At 49.1% G+C, this 20,929-nt stretch overlaps 2 protein-coding genes across 4 annotated transcripts in view; one reads left to right on the top strand and one right to left on the bottom strand.

Moving 5' to 3' along the window:
* Nucleotides 1-4,904: 4,904 nt before the first annotated feature.
* GMFG (glia maturation factor gamma) lies at nt 4,905-13,408 on the bottom strand. 2 transcript variants are annotated; one of them, XM_039854435.1, is made up of 7 exons: nt 12,906-13,408; nt 9,296-9,392; nt 9,120-9,169; nt 8,233-8,282; nt 5,955-6,037; nt 5,390-5,463; nt 4,905-5,098 (listed from the first exon to the last, which is right to left on the bottom strand). In XM_039854435.1, coding segments are annotated over exons 2-7 (330 nt in total). In that variant the 5' UTR covers nt 9,297-9,392; nt 12,906-13,408; the 3' UTR covers nt 4,905-5,026. The 2 variants fall into 2 exon arrangements, with proteins under 2 accessions (XP_039710369.1, XP_039710362.1); XM_039854428.1 differs by lacking the exon at nt 12,906-13,408 and adding an exon at nt 9,835-9,919.
* A 458-nt stretch (nt 13,409-13,866) lies between these two features.
* Nucleotides 13,867-20,929, top strand: part of SAMD4B (sterile alpha motif domain containing 4B) — a 40,678-nt gene continuing 33,615 nt past the window's right edge. The window contains exon 1 of one of the 2 annotated variants that reach the window (XM_039854364.1): nt 13,867-13,958. The gene's annotated coding sequence lies outside the window, so the exon portion shown is untranslated. The remainder of the gene's footprint in view (nt 13,959-20,929) is intronic. The other variant, XM_039854374.1, reaches the window with a different exon arrangement.

Genomic DNA, 20,929 nt, shown 5'->3' with positions numbered 1-20,929 from the left:
TCGGGGACCCAGAACATGTTCTACAGCCAACCAGGACCACAAACCACGTCCTACTCTCCTTGGTGACCTCCCCACTCTGCCCCACACCCTCTCAGGGACCCCAGACCATGCCCTCAAATCCTGGGGGACCCCATACCATATTCCCCAGCTTCCAAGGGGATCCAGAGCACCCCCATCAGGGACACTAAATCATACCCCAACATTCAGGTGGACCTCAGACTACATCTCAGTCCTCGGGGACTCCAGATCATACCCCAATATCCAGAGAGGACGCAGACAGTATGTCAACATCCAGGAGACCCCAGATCATGCCTGACTCCCTCTGGGGACCCAGACCATGTTTTACAGCCACCCAGGACCACAAATCATATCCCGCTCTTTTTGGGGGACCCAACCACATTCTTCTGCCCTTTAAGACCTCAAACAATTCCCTGACTTCCAATAGGGACCCCAGATTGTGTCTAGGTTCTAGGGGGCCCAAATATGTCTCTTGTCCCCATGGAAAACCCTAAACTTTCCCCATCACCCCCATTAGACCCTGACCAGCCTCCCCTCCAAGGCCCTTGGTTTCTAAGATCCCCATTCGCCCCAATTCTTTCCCACCGTCCCCACCAGTCCTGCCCTTGCGAGGCCCCTGCCTCCTCCCTGCTTGCTTTTTCTCTCTTGGACCCTGCAAACCCTACCTCCTTTCCTGTGACTTCAGCGGAGTCCAGGATTCCTTCTTCCTTCCTTGTTCAGACCCCTTTGCCCAACTCCTACCCAATGACCCCCCACCTCTTCTCCAAATCCTATTGAATATCACTCTTCACCTCTTTCCTGGATAGTCACTGGGCCTCCAAACTCAGCAAGGCCTCACTTCAAAGTCTGTCTTATTGCAGTCCCCCAGACCCCTAGAGGTACAAGTCCTTCCATTTTGGATCCCACTGTATCAGGGTCCTCCCCCACACCCTTTCCCTCAATTCTTCCTTGCCATGTCATCACACAAAGCCTGCCCTGTCCCTCAGATCCAAGGCATCTCTGCAGAGCTTCCCTCTAGTGAACCTTGACCCCACTCACAACCATTAGATGCTCCCTGGGGACGCTCACAATCCTTCCCCACTCCCAGTCTCCAGATACCACCACCCTCAGCACCACCTCCCACCCTGGTTCCTATTGCTCCCCGCCGGGGCATGGAGGTCCAGGGCTGGAAAAAACAGAAGTGGGAGAATAATAACAGCAAAAGTGGACACATGTCCAGCACTGCTTGTGCAGGGAATGGTTCTAAGGCTTCACATAGATGACTCCATTCACTCTTCGCAGCAGCCAGATGAGGAGGTGTCATCACTATCCCCATTTTACAGATGAGAAAAATTGAGCCACAGAGGTTTAGTCACTCGCCTAAGGTCACACAGATAGTAAGTAGGAGACTGGGTGGAAGTAGAGGGAAAATAGGATGAGGGCAGGCCTGGGATAGACGAGTGGAAAAGGAGAGGGTGAGAAGAAAGAGAATAATAAGAAAGACAGAGATACAAAGATAGAGAATAATAAGAAAGACAGAGAGACAAAGATAGAGAAACAAAGAGCCCGTGCCCAGGCAGAGGCAGCCTCACTCACAGAGCATCTCTGGCCCTGCAAGCGCTTGACCTCATCCCCGACCACTCTTGTCTTCCAGCCTCAATGATGACTTTTCTCTTCCCCCAACACACCAACTCATCCCAGCCCCTGGGCCTTGAAAGTTTTACTCCTTCCATGGCCAATTCCTTCTTTTCATACAAGTCTTAATTCGAATGTAATCTCTTCACAGAGGCCTTCCTTTTCCATCTCCAATGGACACCTTCCCCCCACCTCCCAACCCCCAATGGCCCTGATGTCTGCAAATTACTTTGAAATACATACAGGATAAGAAGGGTTGATGGCTGGATAGATGCATGGATATGTGATAAAGCGGATGAGGTAAAACGTTAATGGTGGTATCTAGATGTTGGGTATATGGTGTTCACTGTAACATCGTTTAGACTTTGCTGCATGTTTTTTCATAAAAGTTGGAAGAAAAAAAAGCTGAAGGATGCTTCTAAAGAGGCAGCAAAAAAAAATTGCCCCAACAGGTCCCACCACTTCTAACGCATCGCCTCATTTTATTTCCCTCTTAGCACTTATCATTCTTGGTTATGATCTTGTTTGCTTATTTGTCTGCCTATTTATTGTTTACTTATTTGTTTATTGATCATTGTCCAGTCATTGAAATGTAAGCCTCCTGAGGGGATTGGCATGGACATCAATTTTCTCCAGTGTCTAGAAAACCAGTTGGCACTCAGTGGGTGCTCAGTAACATGTGTTCCTGAATGGCTCTGGGGAGAGAGGACCTGGGAGCTAAGTCCGCTGCAGACTGACTGCAGAGGCCACACTTGGGAATAAACGGAATCTCCCAGCCAGGGGTCACTAGCTGGGTGTGCCCCATAAGGTCAGGGAGTGTTAGCCTGAAAAAGAGGGCTACAGGTGGAAGGAGATAGTGCGATCGTTTCCCTGGGACCCTAATTCCTGCCCCAGACCAATCTCATTCTTCCATAATTTAGGTCCTTCCCTCTGTTTCCAAGGCCCCACCTTAGAGCAAAAACCCAAGCCTTATCTGACCAAAGCAAAGTGCTTCAAGGTAGGTCCCATCCCCCAAACCTGAGTTCCACCCCTTAGACACTACCCTAAAGTATATAATAGGTAGTCAGACTTCTTCAGCTTACAACCCCCAGACTCACCTCCCCACGCCCGCCCGCAAGTCTAAACTCCATTCTGCAGCCTGAGCCCCACCTCTCCATTTTAGGATCCACCCTATAAGCATCTAGTTTTCAGGCACTGGCCCCTCATGCTTACTCTGAACCATCCATTCTCAGCTCCTCCTAAAATCCAGTCCCAACCTGGACTGGATTCCATTCTAAGTTAGCAGGGAGAAGTGCCTCCAAGGGGAGCCTAGGGCCAGGACTCAAAAATTAGGGAGCCTGGACCTGTGGGACCCTAGAGGGGAGGTTGGTGGAAAGGGAGGAGGTAGTCCCTAGTTTGTACCGCCCCTTGAAGGAGTGGCCCCAAATCCAAAGCCACGCCCCCATTGTGCTGACTCTTCATTGGATAATGTATTCTGTTCTGGCTTCTCTGATTGGTACCTCCATAATCCCTCTAGCCGAACATACTTTGCTTTGGACTGCCCCTCAGGGTCACTCTCTCTGATTGGTCCCTGCTTTCCAAACTCCCGGCTCCTGATTGGGCAACTCCTTGTACATGCCTCTTTCTGATTGGATTGATTGCAATCATAAGCCTGGATGCAGACAGAAGTTCAACAAATGGGGAGGAGGAGAAGGAAGAGGAGGGGATGGCTCCCTAAATCCTCTGCCTAACAGAGGAAATAGCCATTGGCCACAAGATATCCTTGGGTTAAAATAAAGTTCTAATTGTACAGATGCCTATCTGTGTGACTTCAGGCAACCATTTTTAGCTTTTGTCCCTCAGTCTCTTCACTTGTAAATTGGGGATAATGATGGTACCTTCTTCATGGAGCATGAAATGAATTAATACCTGTAAAGTGCTTGTAGAAGTACCTCGCACATAGAAAGCCCTCTCTCAAAGAGTTAGCTATTATTACTAATTTGATCACATAAGCAGACGACCTTGGACAAGTCCTTTTGCCTGACTTCTGCAAGATGGGAGTTGCTTGACCTCTTCATTGAATGGCCTCTCCTATCCCCAGCCCTTCTCCTCTTCCCTCTCTAGGCATCAGGGACTCAGGCTGTGATCAGAAGGAGGGGTAGAGATGTGCCTGGCAGAGAGATGGGTGGGGGAGGCAACAGGACAGGTGTCAGAGGAGAGGACCTCAACCCAACCCCCAGCAGAAAATTGAGGGCATGCGGAATTTCTCTACGGTCCAATGTAGAGTGATTCCATCTTGAATCCCTCACTCAAGGGCTTGTCCTGATTGGGAACAAGGGTGCAAGGGATGGGCAGAGTAGGGTGGTGAGGGGATGGTATGTTATAGCTGGGGAAGGTTTGGAGCTGGGCCTGTGGACCTTCACCCAGGAAGGATGGGGCTGGGGGAGGGGCAGCCCAGGCCCAAGGTCACAGTGTTATTGTTACCATGGCAACAGCCTCCTCTCTACAGGGAACCTGGGAGGGAATGGGGGGAGGGAGCTCCCAGGTCTCTGAATCTGGGGACAGAGAGAGGAACTGAGACTCAGAGAAGTAAACATAGGATTAATTTATATCTATGAAGACCTGCCCATCTCAGAATTTTTAGAGCCTGGTACACTGTGGGTGCTCAATAAATGTCCCTCAGAGACAGAAACAGAGAATCTGAGAATATCAAATGCCCAAAGATGCCAGGAGAAAGGATCTTCAGACAGGGGCGGGTATTAAGCCCCTTTCCTGAGGATCAGGATCCTCTTCGCATTCCCAGCCCTGGCCCTCAGACCTACCCGACCACACAAATCACCCACCCCAGTAACTCCCGAGCCCCCGAAGCACTTCTGTTTGATCTTTCAACAACTTTTCTGCCTTTAAATTATTCCTGCCTGGGGGCTCACTGAAAAAAGTAGCATGGAAGCAAGCTAATGCCTACAGCTGGGGTGAGAAGGGAAGACGAGGGGAAACAGGCATTCTGCCTTCTTTACTCTCAGGGACCCAGGTGTCCTTATTCCCCTTGGGAGTGGCCCCTCCACGGATTCAAGTATTCCCCTGATTCCTCCTGGAGACCCGGCCTCTCTCGTTCCCGCCTAAGAAACCCTACAGGCCCCTCCCTTTCACTCAGAGAAACAGATATTCTCCTTTCCTTCCAGGACTCATGGGGCATCCACTTGGTCTGCCTGCCCTCTGCTGGCCTAAGGCTGGTACTGCAGGGACTGTCGGCTAGCGCCCACAATGAGACAGAAACTGAGGCAGAAGGAGGATCTCATTTAAGTTCTTGCATTTTAATTTCTTTAGGGTCTCGGATGGTCAAGTCCTAGGTGTCTGAGTCCCCAGTTCCTTTGGGGGACTCAGACATCAGGAATTCAGATCCCCAGCTCAGAGGTCAACGAAAGAAAGACAACTTCTCTTGGAGCCAGGCCTCGGTGAGGTCATCAGTGGTGCGGATTTCGAACACCTGGGCAGAGAGAGTTTTCAGTATTATGACCCACTTGAGAAGTGAGATAGTGAGGACTCCGGCCCCCTCCTCCCTCAGACCAGGATCCCATTCCCCAGCCCCCTCCTCTCTCAGACTAGGCTCCCATTCCCCAGCCTCCTCCTCCCTCCAGACCAGAGGCCATTCCCCCCAGCCTCCTCCTCCCTCAGACCAGGAGCCCATTCCCCAGCCTCCTCCTCCCTCAGACCAGGAGCCCAGGGTCCCCCTGGTCCTTCCTCCCTCACCCTGGGAGCCTCGGCCCCAGGCCCAGACCTTTGTGAGCTCTGCCGTCTGTACCAGTCTGTTTTTACTCCCTGCATACATCATCTGTTGCTCGGGCTTACAGCCTGCATGGAAAAGAGAAGGGAACATAACTGAGGGTCCCCAGGGTGTTCTCTAAGGCTCCAGTAATGTCCTGCGGGCCCTGGAGTTTTCCAAGTGTTCTAGGAGCTGTTCGAGGAGTTCCCGGAAACTACACTCAGTTTCCGGTATTGTCTAGGGGCTTGAAGCTATTCCGAAGGTCTCTGGAGATGGTTTAGGGGCCAGACAAGAGTTCCTAGGTAAAAGGAAGAGGTTGCTTTGCTTACACGTCTGGAGTCTGAGAAGGATGGGTGGGCTCTTGAGGAATCTGGGCCCCCACCTCCACCCCGTTGCCTTCCCAGTACCTGCATACCACATATTCCACCCATTCATGTACTCGTCAAGTCACATACACATTCTCACACACTCACATAGGCACCTACGCACATTCACACACCTGTACTCACATACACATTTACACACACCCCCACACAGAATCTAAGGCTCTATTCTCAGGATAGGTAGAGCTGTGTCTCACCCACAGGACTGGAGAAGATGAAACACAGTGGGTAGGACACTCGGCCATCTGCGTGCACATACTTGTAGCTGTAAACCACGAACCTACACCAGTGAAAGGGAATTCAAACTCAGGTCTTTGGCTTGGAGCCCAGGCCCAATGCCCATTACCTGAGTCACAACCGTGAAATTTTGCCTGAGTCTAAGAACCCAGGGTTAACAACCGAGATCCAAGGTAGTGGCCTCAAACAGCAAATGATTAAAAATAACAATAAGTGCCAAATAGAACTACCATATGATCCAGCAATTCTGCTTCTGGTTATTTAGCCAAAGAAAATGAAACACTAATTAAAAAAGATATATTGCACCCCCATGTCCATTGCAGCATTATTTACAATGACCAAGATACAGAAACAACCTAAATGTCCATTGATGAATATATGGATAAAGAAGATGTGGCACATATGTACAATATAATATTATTCAGCCATGAAAAAGAATGAAATTTTGCCACTTGTATAAACATGCATGGACCTTAAGGGCCTTATGCTAAGTGAAATGTCAGGCAGAGAAAGACAAATACCACATGATCTCACTTATATGTAGAATTTTAAAAACAAAAATGAAAAACCAAGCTCATAGATACATAGAATGGATTGGTGGCTCCCAGAGGCAGGGGGTGGGGGTAGGCAAAATGGGTGAAAAGGGTCCAAAGGTACAAACTTCTAGTTATAAAATAAATTAGCCATGGGGATCTAATGTACAACATGGTAACTATAGTTAACAATACTGTATTTCATATTTGAAAGTTGCGAAGAAAGTAGATCTTAAAAGTCCTCATCGCAAGAAGAAAATGTTTCTGTAACTGTGTGTGGTGACAGATATCAACTAGACTTATTGTGCTGATCATTTTGCAATATATACAAATGGAATCATTATATTGTACACCTGAAACTAATATAGAGTAATATTATATGTCAAATATGCCTTAATAAGACATTTTTAAAAAGGAAAAACCTAATGAAAAATAGCGCTTATTTGGCTCATGACAACACAATGACAGGTGCTATTATTATCCCCATACTACAGATGGGAAAACGGAAGCCCAGAGAGGTGAAGTTACTTGCCCAAGGTTCTGGGGATAAATATGAACCCAGGAAATTTGGCTCTAGAGTGTAAATGCTCAATCACTATGCTATACCGTCCAGAGCTCTAGAACTCTGGGCTGAGAACAGGCCCAGCTACATAATTTGCCACATTCATTGCAAAATGAAAATGTGGGACCCCTTGTTCTAAGGCAGGAGAAAAGCTTTTTCCTTTCTTCTGCAGTCTTTCCCCAGACCAATCTTTTTAAGTTTGCAATTTAAAGTCCTGTCATCTTGGGCCTGGGGACACTCGCAATGAGAGTGCAGATGCTCACAGGTGCACTCTGGAACTTGTCACACGGGGGCGTGTGCAGACTCTGGCCCTGACCCTGACCCTTCCCAAATCTGCACTCGGGCCCCCTGCCTGGGGCAGAGGGCAGCAGCTCTCACTGGGCAGTACAGGGAATAGTTGGCCGAGAACTGGTCCAGGGCTGGAGGTGGGACCGCAAGCATGCCGAGGGAGGCTCCAAGTCCCCAGCACTTGCTTCATCGTCCCAGAAGACTTCACACAAAACACAAATTCAAAAATAAAACTAAAAAGAATTTCCAGATGGTAAGCAGCTGCAGAGCATTCCCTCACACGTTGGAGGCTCCCTTCTGGGTATGGGGCCCTGTGGGGACTGCGCTTGTCAGATGCCTGGGAAGCTGCTCCTGGCTGACATCTAGAGCCTGAGATACAGGCTCAAAATCTTCGGGCCCCCAAAATTCACCCCAAATGAGACAGACAATCTAAACAGAACAGTTTTCATAGACGTGTCAGCTCCTATGCACACAAAAAGCACCAGATTCATGTGGCTTCACACAGGACTCTCTAAACATTAAAGTTAAACAATTCCTCTGCTACCTGGAAAAAAAAAAAAAGGAAATTTTCTTTTCTCTGTATAATGTTGAGCAAGTGTCATGTTGAGGCCCAAACCTGACAAAGTTTGTAGTCTTAAAAGCAAGCTCTAATGTCGCGTATAATTATCAGTATTAAATTCTGCAATAAAATATTAGCGCACTGTACAAAAAGTCCCAGGGTAAGAAGTCTTGGCCTCAGACACAGAGATCCCAAGCCTGCGAACAGGACTGGAACCCAAGCAGTCCCTCCGTCTTCCCCTCCATCATCGCCCTTCTTCCCACGGCCTGACTCTCCCGTTTCTTCCGCCAGGATACCTGGGCTGTCTCTCTGGCAACTCCATTTTTAGTTCCTCTGGAGAAATGTTCTGGGGTGCGGGGGGGGGAGGGAGAGAAAAAAAAGACAGGAGAGAAGAAAATACTGCCATTAAGTAAACACTTTCTGTGTGCCAAGGCGCTGGTCTAAGAAACACACATGTATTAACGTTGAGCTCTTCCATAATCCTTTGGGGTAGGTCTTCTTATTATCTCTAATTCACAGGTGAGCAATACAGCAACTCTGGGCAACAGAGTTCAAATTTGAATCTGGGTTTAAATTGTAAGCACTTCACTAGTGGACTCCCTTCAGAGGACCTGAGGGAGTCCAGCTCGAAGCCAGTCTCCCTTCCCTACCAAACCACCCTGGCCTCAGCCTTCACAGGCACCCCCTAAACCCTTATACAACACTATGAAGTAAGCCTTATTATCACCCCTGCTTTACTGATAAAGACAGTGAGGCCAAGAGAGGGCGAGGTCCACCCTTTAATAAAAGATTTCCACTAGCTTTTTGTCAACGCCTCTGGAAATTTTTAAGTGCCAGTAAGTTATATCATCATCATCATCATCATCATCATCATCATCATCATCATTTTATTGAGCATATACTGTGTGCCAGGGCTTCTTCTAAACTCATTACAAAGAATAAATCATTGAATCCACAGAAAACTCTATGAGGTTGGTACTGTTATCCTCATTTCACAAGAAGGAAAAGAGACCCACACACGTGATATCTCTCGCCTAGGGTCACAGCTGAGCTGGGACTTGCCCCCCAGGTCTTTCTGGCCCCCAATGTCAGACTCTTAGCATCAGTTCCAGCCCCTTGGGTCCTCCAGTCCCACCCTGCGCTTCTTGCGGCGGGTGGGGTCCCATCCGCCCCAGCCCCTCACCTGAAATTCTTCCTCCAGTACCACCATCTGTCGGTCTTTGTCCACCTTCACTGAGGACGGATGGCACACAGGGGTTAGCCACCCCTCCCATTCATCGGTGACACCAGCCTAGCCCTCCCCACTTGTCCCCACCTCCCTCCCATCCTCTCACGGGTGGCGGAGGGGATGACACTCACTTATTATGGCTGCATTGTCCGTCTCTTTACGAAAGCGGAATTTCCTCAGCTTTTCCTTCAGCTCTGGGTCCACCTCGCACACCACCAGGGAGTCAGACTGCAGGGGAGCCCGGGAAGAGCTGAGCTGGCCTGGCCTCAGCCCCTGCCCCCTGCCCCCTGCCCCGCCCCCACCCTCAGTTTCTCCACTATGAACGAAGAAGAGCACCCTGATAGCCCACACGAGGCCTTCGTGAACATGAGGAAAGGGCGCCTTTTCCTCAGGCAGACGCTGCCCCATCGCCAGGGCACACATTTGGGCTGCAGAGCAGAGACTAGACTCCAGGCCTCCTGAGGGGTAAGCCTTGGGCAATGCTCAAGGAGATCCAGGGGTCTGCTTGCCTGGGGCTAAACCCGGAACAACCGTCTCTCTCTTCCACCAGTCTGGTCCTTTGCTGCAATGGGGTCCCCTTCCCAGCTCCTGACCTCCAACCCGTAGTCTGCCCTTCACCCAGGTGCCCTCTGGGCCCCAGATCCACCCACACGCCCCCTGGCCCCCTGACCATGGCTTTTACGTCCGCAGGCCTCTTCTTTTCTCAGTTCCGCTGTCTCCTAAGGGTGGGGACCAGGGCTGTGGGGGGGGTGGGGGTGGGGTAGGGGAAAGGTTTCATCCAACACCACATCCTGTTTATGCCCATTCTGGGACAACTGTTGCAGAGGGCTCCTCCCCCTTCTTCCTTCCCCTCATCTGCCAGGACCTCCCAGCCTTTGCAATCACCTAGACCAGGATTCAAATGGTGCCTTGCTGTGTGACCTTAGCTAGATAACTTTACCCCTCTGATGCAGGAATTTTGTGAGGACAAAAATAGCTTCACATGTCTTCCGGTATGGTGGACACACTCAATACACGGTAGATAATAATGAGCTCTTTAGCTCCTCCCCTCCTCCAGGAAGCCTTCTTGGATTCCCACCCCCCCACCTCATCTAGAATATTTTAATTCCAGAGCTGAAAAGGGGAGCTTAGAGATGTTTGCTGGTCAAACTGCCACCTATTATGTTGATGGAGAAAGGGAGATAAGAGAGTGGACGCCCCAGCACCCAGGTAATGGTGATTTTTTTTTTTTCCTGGAGTTATGCAGCCTCATGGGCTTTATAATGGGCCCGACAACAATGGTGTTAAATCTTGTCAGACCAGTACTCCCTCTTATTAAGAGTGTTTTATATTGTTTCCTGTCCCATCCTGAAATGAAATTCCTAGATAATGTAACCTACTTATACACATAAATTTTAAAAAATTCAATATAATGTCCTTGCTGTCATATAAAGGAGATTTTTAAAAAGGTAATTTGTAGGAAAACTGCATATTTCAGTGAAAAAAATATGAGCTAGTAAAAGAGAATTTTCACAGATCCCAGCCCACAATGGCTGCCTTCCTCCATAGTAGTGGACAAGCCTTTCTTATCTCTCTCTACCCCATACTAGATCCCACCCCATCACCCACTCAAGGGCATCGCTGCAGCTAATCTCCCTCTACCTGCACCATCTTGTTCCCATCTCTGCTAGATCCTTCCCTCAGCCTACACACAGTGCTGTTTCTTCCACCTAAACACTAAAACCCCTGTCTCCGGCCCAGCCACTGCCCATTCATTTCCTTCCCTTTTCAGCAAAACTTCTTGAAAGAATCGCCCACACTTGCTGCCTCTATTTTTTCTTCTCAATTTTCTCTTCTAGTCTCTCTCAGCAGATTCTCACTTCCTTCCCTCTCTACTGATGGGGCCACCAATGACCTCTATGGTGCTGGACCTCACGGGCAATTCCGAGTCTTTCTCAGCTTCATCTGACACCACCCATCGATGGCTCCCTGCACTCTGAAACAAGTTTTTCACTTGGCTTTCAGAACACCACCCTGGCCATGTTTTCCTCCAATTCCTCTGGCTGCTCCTTATAACAGTGGGGGATCTCAGGGCTCAGTCCTTGGTCCTCTTCTCTTTTTGATCTACCTTCCTCTCTTCCTAATCTCATCAGCCTCTTACCTTTCAAAGGGGATATCTTAATTATTTCTCCAGCCTGGGCCTCTCCCTGAGCTCGAGACTCATATCCAGCATCCAACCTGACATCTCCACCTGGATGTCTTGGCATCATCCTTGGCCCTTCTCTGTTCTCTGACAATGTACATCAGAACTTGTCAGCTCTGAACTCCTCAAAGAACCTGCCCACTTCTCCCCCTCCACAGCCCACGCCCTGGTCCTGCCACCTTCATCTCCTGCCAGAGCTCATAAAGGAGATTCTGCACTGCGTTCCAGCTTCCCCTCCTCCCCACTCTCTATTCTTCATAGGACCACCTGAGGGATTCTAATAAAACCCAAGCCAGATGACATAACTCCTCTCTCAAAACCCTCCTGTGGCTCTTGTATCATTTGGGGAAATGCAAAAGTACTTTAACACAAAAATATCTGGCATCATCCCTCCTCCATCACCTGTTGGACCCTGTCTTCCACCACTCTCTTCTTTGCTCACTCCAACTCCAGCCTCTTTGTGGTTCTGCGAATGCTCCTTTCCCTGGGCCCTTGCATTTGCCGTTTTCTCTTTCGGAAACCCTCTTTCCCTCATGGTTCACCCCTTCGTTTCTTTAGATTTCACCTGTTCAAATCTCCCCTGATCAAAGAGGCCTTTCCCCATCAAAAATAGTGCTGACCCCATCTCTTCATCCCCTCAGCTTGCTTTATTTTCTACGTAGTTATCACCAAGATACATTGTTTATTTTTCGTGTCTCCCGGACAAAAATGTAAGCTTTGTGACTGCAAAGATATTTGTCTGCTTTGTTCATTGCTGAATTTCTAGCACCTTGAGCAATGTGTGGCACATATCAGCTACTTGAAAATTGTTATTGAATCATTAAATGAACCAGCATCAATGGAGCACAACCACTCAATATGGTGTGAAAGTTGTTGCTTCAATGCAGGGGGGTAGTGGATGGGATTTGTGACATCTCCCACCCTGGCTTGAAATGGCCTCTCCTCGCCATGTCTGTGATGCCACACTCTCCTGGTTTTCCTCCTCTCGGGCTGCTCTTTCTCAATCTTTGTCGATTCCTTTGCTCAAAACTTCCATGTCCTCTTTTCTCAGGGTTCTGTTGGGACCTTGTCTCCATTCATCATCCCTCATACATACCTTCCCCAGGCTAGGTCACTAAATCCCACAGCTTCGATTACCATCTTTGATGATCCTCAAATCTTGGTTTCCAGCCCTGATTTCTCTCTTAAGCTCTGGACCCAGAGGTTGTCCAACCTCCTGGACCATGCTGTTGGGTGGCCCACACGGGACTCAGCACCATCAGAACCTGCATCTTTTCTGGGTCTCTTTCTCAAGGAGACCTCCCCAAATCCCCAATCTCCCAGCCAGAGGGCTTTGCTTTAGATGTCATCCTCTATTCCTCTTTGCAGCCAGCCGGTCCCATGGCCAGTTCACTCAGCCTCCTGGGCTCCTCTCCCGCCAGCACCTCTTCCCTTTCCCATAGTCCCATCCTGGTGCAAACGCCCCTCTCCCATCTCAGCTGCTTCCCTGGACTCACTGTCCGCAGTTCTACTCCCTCCGACATAGAAGCCAGAGATAGCTTTCCAAACTCCCAACTCACCGTGGCTCTTCCCAGGTCGAAGCCTTCCCATGGCTCCTTATGCTCAAAGGACAAGTCCCAACTCCCTCGAGTGGCCAAACTTCTGGCAGCTCATGTCCCACCACTCCCTGCCTTGAACTCTACACTCCACCCGACAGCATTTGCTGAGCTCCTCTTAGGAGCCACGTCTCTGTCACCTGAGAGCCTTCTGATAACTCCCACTCTGCTTAGTTCTGCCAGGGATCTTTGTGGAATGAACGGACAGATTACAACAGCCAGAGCAACAATTCTTATTTATTTACGGCCTCCTTTGGGCCCAGCCGTTTACATGCATCGTCTCTTCCAGTTCTATTCCGTTTGAGAGGGGAAGCAACAGGCTCAGAGAGGGGTGCGCTGAGAAAGCAAAGATTCCAGAAGCCTGAGCACCAAGCTGAATGGTCAGGTGCACAGCTGGGCCCAGGCCTTGGGCGGCGCGCGCCGAGGAGCGGGGAGCAGGCCTTGAACGCCAGAATCAGGGATTGTGACTTAGCGCGGGGCCGCTGAGGTGGACGAGTGCGAGACTGCCCCCTGTGGGCCAGGAGGCCCAATGTCCGGCTCTGCCGTGTCCGTTGCCCGTGGCAACGCCGCGCGCGCCCCACCCCGTCCCTGCCCGCCGGGCTGCCAGCCCGTCAAGCCGTCAGCCCGTCAGCGCCCGGCCCACCTATCCCACCGAGCAGGGGGCGGGCCTCCGGGGCCTCATCCAGCCCCCGTCGCTCCCCTCGCCACCAGAACCCCGCCTTCCTCCGCGCTCACCGCCGGCCCTTCTCGCTGCCCTCGCCGCCAGTTGGCGAGCGCACCGGCCGTCACCGCGGCGTCTGCCAATGCCGGCGCGCGGTGGCTCCGTAGGGGCGGAGCCAGGGGCGGTGACGCACGGCGCGGTGACGCAGCGCGACGGCGGCGGTGGCGGCGGTGGTGGTCGGTGCGGGAGGAGGGAGGGGGGCTCGCGGGCCGGAGAGGGGGCGACGGCGGTGGTGGTGGCCTGAGGAGGCCCGGGCGGTGGCGGCGGCGGCGGCGGCGGGAGCGGCCGCCGAAGCGGTGAGTCGCGGGCAGGGCGGTCTCGGGGCGGCGGCGGGTCGGCGCGCGCGGGGCTCACCTCAGGGCGCCCCAGGCCGTGAGGGCGGCCCCGCCCCCTCAGGGACCCCGAGCCGCGAGCGGGCGCGGAGCGCGGGCCTCGGGGGTCCCGGCCCCCGAGAGAAGCCGCTTCCTTGGTTCCCCGAATCGCCCTCACAGGCCGCTTCGGAGGCTTTCCTCCCTGGTCTCTCTCACACCCTTACGATCGACCCCGCATGTCTATCTCAGACACCTCCTTGGAGGACGGTTCCTAGCGCCCCCAAATCTCCCTCGGAGACCCCCTGACAACCCTGTCCCAGCCCCTCCGACGCTCCCAGGTCTTCCCAGAAGCCTACTCCTTCAATTCCCATACGCTTTTCCAGAGACCTTACTGGGTCTTCGAAATCGTCCTCAGAGAACCGCTCCCCGCCCCACACCCGGCCCTGGCCCCAGTCCTCCATCCTCCTCTTCTTTTCAGAAATATTCCCCGAGGCCACTCCTCGGATATTCCAGCGGTATGTGTCAGATGTCTTCTCCAGGAGCGTCCCTCGGAAGCCCTAAAACCTTCCTTCACAGTCTTCCTCAAATCCCCTCCAGACCTGACATTTCCGGAATCTCCCCCAGAGACTGACTTCGGATAGCCCCACAGTCTCCCTTAGACTTCCCTCTCACACATCCCAGGAATTTTCCCTCCCACCTACCCCCATACCAGAAGTTGCCCGCGGTATTTTCCACTCAGAGCCCCCAAATCTCAGAAGCCCTCCTCCAAATCCTTCAGAATGTCCCTGATGTGTCCTGAAAATCTTCAGAGACTCTGAAATGTCCTCAGACCCCCAAAACCCACCTGGACGACCACTCCGCCACCAGCTATCTCCCATACACTCCCTCTTCATATATCTCAGAAGTCATACCTTTGGATCCCTCCAGAGATCCCAACATTTCTCCCAGAGACCTCCTCATGTCCCTTAAATATCACCCTGAAATACCCTAGAGATTACCTTCATGTATCCCAAAGATCTTCCCCTGAGCCCCCTCACCCCATCCCACTCATCTCAAAAACCTCCGGAGATTCCCTGAAATACTATGGTGAACTCTCTTTCCACATTCCAAAAGCCTCTTCCGAAACCTTTCTTGTGTATCCGAAATCTTACCCATACCAGATGTTCTAAAAATTGCTTCTTCGGGATTGCAAGAAGTTTCCTTACAGGTTTTCTCTACAACCTCCCTTTCTAAATCTACTTTTAGATGAACTTTTTTAACATCCTCCTCACAATCCCTGTAAACCCCAAGGCCCCCTTCACGACCCTTCTGAGATGCAGTTTTTCAAGATCTCAGATCTCAGAGATCCCAGCAACCCCCTGAGCCTTCCTGAGATGTGCCCTTGAAATCCCTGCCAGAGACCTTTCCAACACCACCCAGAACTCCTTGAATCAATTGAATCACCACTGAGAAACCTCCTGCCTTTTTAAGAGACTTTTGCTAGAGATTTTCTTCCCTGAACTCTCCCTCACAGTTTCCCTCAAATCCTCTAGAATCCTCTCAAGATCCTTGCCCCCGCTACTCCCGCCACCCTGCCCCCGCCCAACACCTCCCCTCGTGGCCAATTTCTGAAAGCCTGCTCTAAGTCCCAGAATTCTTTCTGGAAAACCCTCTACCCTGACATTCCCACATTCCCTTCAGAAGACCTACCTTCCCTACACACGCTTTTGAGGACTACTTAGAGGTTTCTCCTCATCTGAGCTCTCTGAGGAGTTATTCCTAAAAAGACCTCTGTCACCCTGCTCCAGTGTGCATCTAAGATCTCTCTCAGAAGACCACACCTCCTCAGACAACCTTTAGAGAATTTCTCCAAAATTGCCCTACATCAACAACCCCAACCCCCAGCACTTCGTGAGATTTCCTCAAGATTCTCTCTCAGATTCCCCCTCTGATATCCCCAAGAAACCTTATTCAGGACCCTATCAGATTTACCCCTTTTAGAACCCCTATTTATACCCTCTCATTTCCATTCTCTTTCCTCTGAAATAAGCTTAGAGGTCTTTCACAGATCTGAGCCTCCTTCCCCTGTTTTCCCTTAATAGGCCCCAAACATCCTCCACACAGCCTCCCCCAAGAGGCTCCATGTCCCCTTTCAATAAAAAGCTCAAGAGACACCCTCACCCTTTGAAATCCTAACCCTCTGAGACCTATCTCTCAGACCATTTTTCTTGGGTTCTACCCTCATAGACCCCCTTCTCCCTTCAGATCCTCCCTTTAGAGATTGAGAGACCCTTAACACTCTCCTTAGAGACTATTTGAGGACTCCCCCAATTTTCCTTTCAGAAGCCGCCTATTTCCTTTTCCCATTTGAGGGCTTCCTCGCTAAAGAATTTCTTCCCCTATAGCAGTAGTCCTTGGAGTGTGCTCCTTGGACCAGCAGAATCTGCGTCACCTGGGAACTTGTTAGAAATGCAAATTCTTAGGTTCCATCCCAGATCTACTGAATTAGAAAACCTGGTAGTTGGACCCTCCTAGTGATTCTGATGCATGCTCAAGTTTGAGAACCACCTGCCCTTTAGGAGGATTTCCCTTTCTCCACAGAAAGCCCCCAAAAGATGTCTCAAGGTATGCCTCTGTGCCCTGACACCCACCCCTATTTTCTTGGGAGTACCCTTTGTGAAGTACCCATCCTCTGGACTTACCCTCTTACCAGTGGCATCTGGCTTCTCCACAAGTTTACCCCACCTTCTGAGCAATTACTTCAGAGTCTACCTTTAAATGGTTCCCTTTCAGATCTTTCTCAGCACTTTCTCCTGGCTTCCCCTCCAGCCCTCCAACCATCCCCCCAGCCCTTGGTCCTGCTTCAAATTGCTACCTCCTCAAACACACGTGTCCATCTATTCTCAACTGTTCCTCATCTATCCTTCTCCACATAGGTACCCTCCCCTTAAGGCACCTGCAAGTCTTTTCAGTCTCTGTGTCTTACTGCCAAGAGTCCTTCACTGTACTTCTTAGAGCACCACTCACCTTTTTTGTAGTTTTTCATGTACTTGCCCACTCACCCTTACTGGACTGGGAGTTTGGAAAATACTGGGATGTGGCTCGTTCCTCCCTGACTCGCATTAGGTGGGATCTATCCTCTGTAAGTTATTGAGAATCATTGAAAAATGGGCAGCTCTTCTTGTGTTTGGCTAGAAATCTCTTAAGTTCCTCAGATCTTATTCTCTATTCAGGTTCAACACACTTTCCTGCCCCTTTCTCCCCTCCACTCTACCCAGCCCCTTTTGCCTCTCCTCCAAGGAGAGGCTGTCTGCCCCACCTGCTCCTGTCTGTGGGACCTTTCTTTGTGCTTTGTCCTGATTCTGAGCTACCCAAATCCTATTCCTGCTCTGGGCTCTGAACTTTCTACAAGGGGTTCTATTTCTTTCTAGGGTCGAGAAGAGGAAACAGATCGCAGGGTAAACACTGGGACCTGCCTTCAGGGAGCTCACAGTATAGTAGAGGGGTCAGGCAAGTACATAGGGCAGAACGTGACATACAGATTATATGTTGTGGAAGTTCCACAGTGAGAGGAGTGCTTTATCTGGAAATACTTCATAGAAAAGGTGGTATTTGGGCTGGGTGGTGTTCCACAGGAATTGGGACAATGATGAGTAGCCTTCCAGGCAGAGGAAACAGCTTATGCAGTGGGTCAAAGACAAGAAAGCCTCCCCATATCTCAACCATGGCATCTCTTCTCTTCTCCTAAAGGACAGAGATGAAAGAAAAGAGATCTCTTCCATCTGCATTGTATTTGCCAGCTGCACTTTGACGCAAAGTAATAATATTAATGACTACTGTTTTTGAGTAATTGTTATCTGGCAGTCACTGTTTAAGTGCTTCACATATATTGTCTCATCTCATTCACAGGAACTCTATGAGGTAGGTAAACTACAATTATCCCTATTTTACAAAGGATGAAATTGAGGACAGGTGGCACAAATAGAAGCTCTCTGATCTCTGTCCACCTCCAGATGATAGTGTCTGGAGTCAGTGAGTTGGATTTTCTGTTCAGATAGGATTGGAAGCAATAGGGCATCATAGTGTAGTGGTTAAGTATGCAGACTCTGGAGCCAGACAGGGTTTACATACCACATCATCACTTACCAGTTTTGTGACCTAAGACAAGTTATTTAACTTCTCTGGTCCTCAGTTGTCATGGCTAAAAAAATGAAGGTAATGATAATATCCTACATCCTAGAATTATTATACGGATTAAATAAGTTAATACATATAAAGTACTTAGAACAATGCCCAGCACATGAGTTCTCAGTGTTAGCCCAAAAAAAAACCCAAAAAACAAAAAAACAAAACTCATCAGCCAGGACTCTAAAGGCATAAGTGACAGAACCTTAGCTTAAACTAGTTTAATCAAAAAAGAGAATTAATTGGCTCCACTTAACCAAAAAGTCTAGAGTTAAGATGGCTTCAGACCTAACTGCATCCAGTTCAATCTCCTCAGTAATCTCTCCCCATTTCTCCAGTGACTTAGCTTTTTACTCAGCAGTAAAAAGCGTTCTGCTTGTGGCAACAAAGATGTACCTCAGCACCCCAGGCTTAAATCTTACCTCCTTAGGGTCCTCAGTGGAAAGAGAACTTTTTCCTGAGAGCCCCAGTTTGAAAACAGTTTTTTCCTGAATAAATGTGAGTTGATGACAGAAGATCCTTAGAGACATATTTTGAGTTCTTTACTCTGGAACTCTCACTTGCTGAGCCAGATGAGACCGATAGCATCCCATGATCTTTCTGAGCATTGAGGAGTCCCCTCCTCACTGTTCCCCAGCCCCAATCTATGATTGGTTGGATCTAGAGAGAGTTTATGGCTAGTCCGACCCTACTAGACTTTCCTTTGAGATCTCACTGGGTGAGACAGGAATAAGATGACTGGCTTGGTTTGGTGGTAGCCTCAGGGCAGAGGAATCAAGGAGTATTGGTGTTTCGTTTCCTACCTCAGCTTTAGGTTTCCAGGGCTCAGAAATTTGGAAGAGAGTTAAATAGATTACTGTGAGTAGAGTTTTGTTTCATTTTTGTGTAAACTTGTTGAATAGAGTGGTTGAAGGCAAGTCACAGAACAGCACTATATAGAGTATGCAAATCTCCAATGTCTCTAACAATTAAACAATTTATGGAGGCATTTTTCTAGGTCCTGGAGATAAAGCAGTGAATAAAACAGTCAAAGTCTTGCAACTCTTGGAGCTTATATTCTGATGGGGGGAGAATATATAAACAAGCAAAAGAAATCAGGTAGTGAGTGATGTGTGCTATGATAGAATTAAAACAGTAGTATGAAAGAGGATGGGGGCAGCCACTGTACACAAGGTGATCGGAATTGGCCTCTGAGGAGATAGCAATTGAACCTTATAACCTGAAAGGTGAGAAGGCACCAGTTATGGGAAGATCTAGTAGTGGGGCATTCTAATTCAAGCATTGTTATATATGAAGAAAGGACTACTACAAGGTGGAAAATTTTTTCAGATATTTATTGAGGATCTGTTACGTGCCAGGTGCTTTGCTAGGAATTGAAATGTAGCCGTGAATAATACAGCCACAGTATTCCCTTCCCTTGTGGGTCTTAACAGTCCAGGCATTTCTGGAAGAGCTGTAGCCTTTGAAGAAATACCTTTTGATGATGATTTCAGACCAAAGACTCCTACTGGGGAGATGAAGAAGTTTGGGGCATACACGAACCCAGATCTGATTGATGAGGAGGAACCAGCCATATGATCTGGAGAAGAGCATTTTAGATAGAGGGGTCAGCAAGTGCAAAAGCCCTGAGATGTGTTCAGGGAACGGCAGGAGACCAGTTGTGCCTGGAGAATAAGTGAAGCAAAAGGAGCAGGGGGTTAGGTTGACAGAGGCCAAATCATGTGGGGCCTTGTAGGCCATAGTGAGGAATTTACGTTTTCATTTAAGAGGATTAGGAAGCTATTCGAGGACTTTTAAAGTAAGACAGTGATAATCTGATTTTTTTTTCTTTTTAGAAAGTTCACTGATTTCTGCAAAGAAAAAAGATGAGCAAAAATGGAAGCAGGAGGCAAGTTAGGAGGCAATACATTTGTCCAGATAAGAAAGGATGACGACTTGAATATATTTGTGGTAGTAAAAATGAAAAGAAGCAGATATGTTTTGGATATAGAGAACACAGGGCTTGATGATGGCATTAGAGAATGAGAGGAATCCAGGATGATGACATATAGCTAACAACTTTTTGAGAGTATTTATGCCTCACAACTCTGAGAGTGATACTATTATTAAACCCATTTTACAGGTGAGAAAACAGGCACAGCAAGGTGAAATCACTTGCCCAAATTAAAGAATGTAGTAAGTGGTAGGGTTATATTTCCAACCCAGGCAGTCTGGTCCCAGAGCCAATTGAGTTTTGGGAAAGAAAAAGAAGGGCATTTTTAACTGACATTAAGGAAAAAGAATTATCAAGACCAGATGAATAGATCTTATGAAAGAAAGAGTCAAAGATGACCCAAGAAATACTGATTTGTCCACGGAGAGGTAATAGTTGAATCTGCTATAGTTGATTACATTCTCAAGTGAGAGGACATGTGTAAGGAGAAGGAAACGTGAGCCAAAGGTAGTTTTAGTGGGGAGAGGTCACACATTTAAGTAGGAGAAGTAAAAGAGAGCAATACATTTGAAGGAGGTGGGCGGCCAGAGTCGGGGGGATACTGGGAAAGGGTGAACACCAGCTTCTCTAGTCCTGGGTTTCCCAGGGCTCTAGGCTGTGTTATCTTCCAGTAGGACCTGCCTGGCTTTTTCCCTCCTCTCCCTCTTTTCCCCAGGACCATTCATGCAAAAGCCTCAGTCGTGGCTGAGGCAATAGTTTGCATATTTTGTGTGCATATTTCAGGAGTTTCTGAAAATAATGGTTGGTTTTTACGAGAGAGAAGTTGGGCTCCCTTGGCTTCTGATATTCTGTTCTTCCC

The sequence above is a fragment of the Pteropus medius genome, unplaced genomic scaffold (genome assembly GCF_902729225.1).
Source record: "Pteropus medius unplaced genomic scaffold, Ma_sr-lr_union100, whole genome shotgun sequence".
NCBI lineage: Eukaryota > Metazoa > Chordata > Mammalia > Chiroptera > Pteropodidae > Pteropus > Pteropus medius.
The sequence above is the reverse complement of the archived record's forward strand: the minus strand, read 5'-3'. Positions and strand labels throughout refer to the sequence as shown.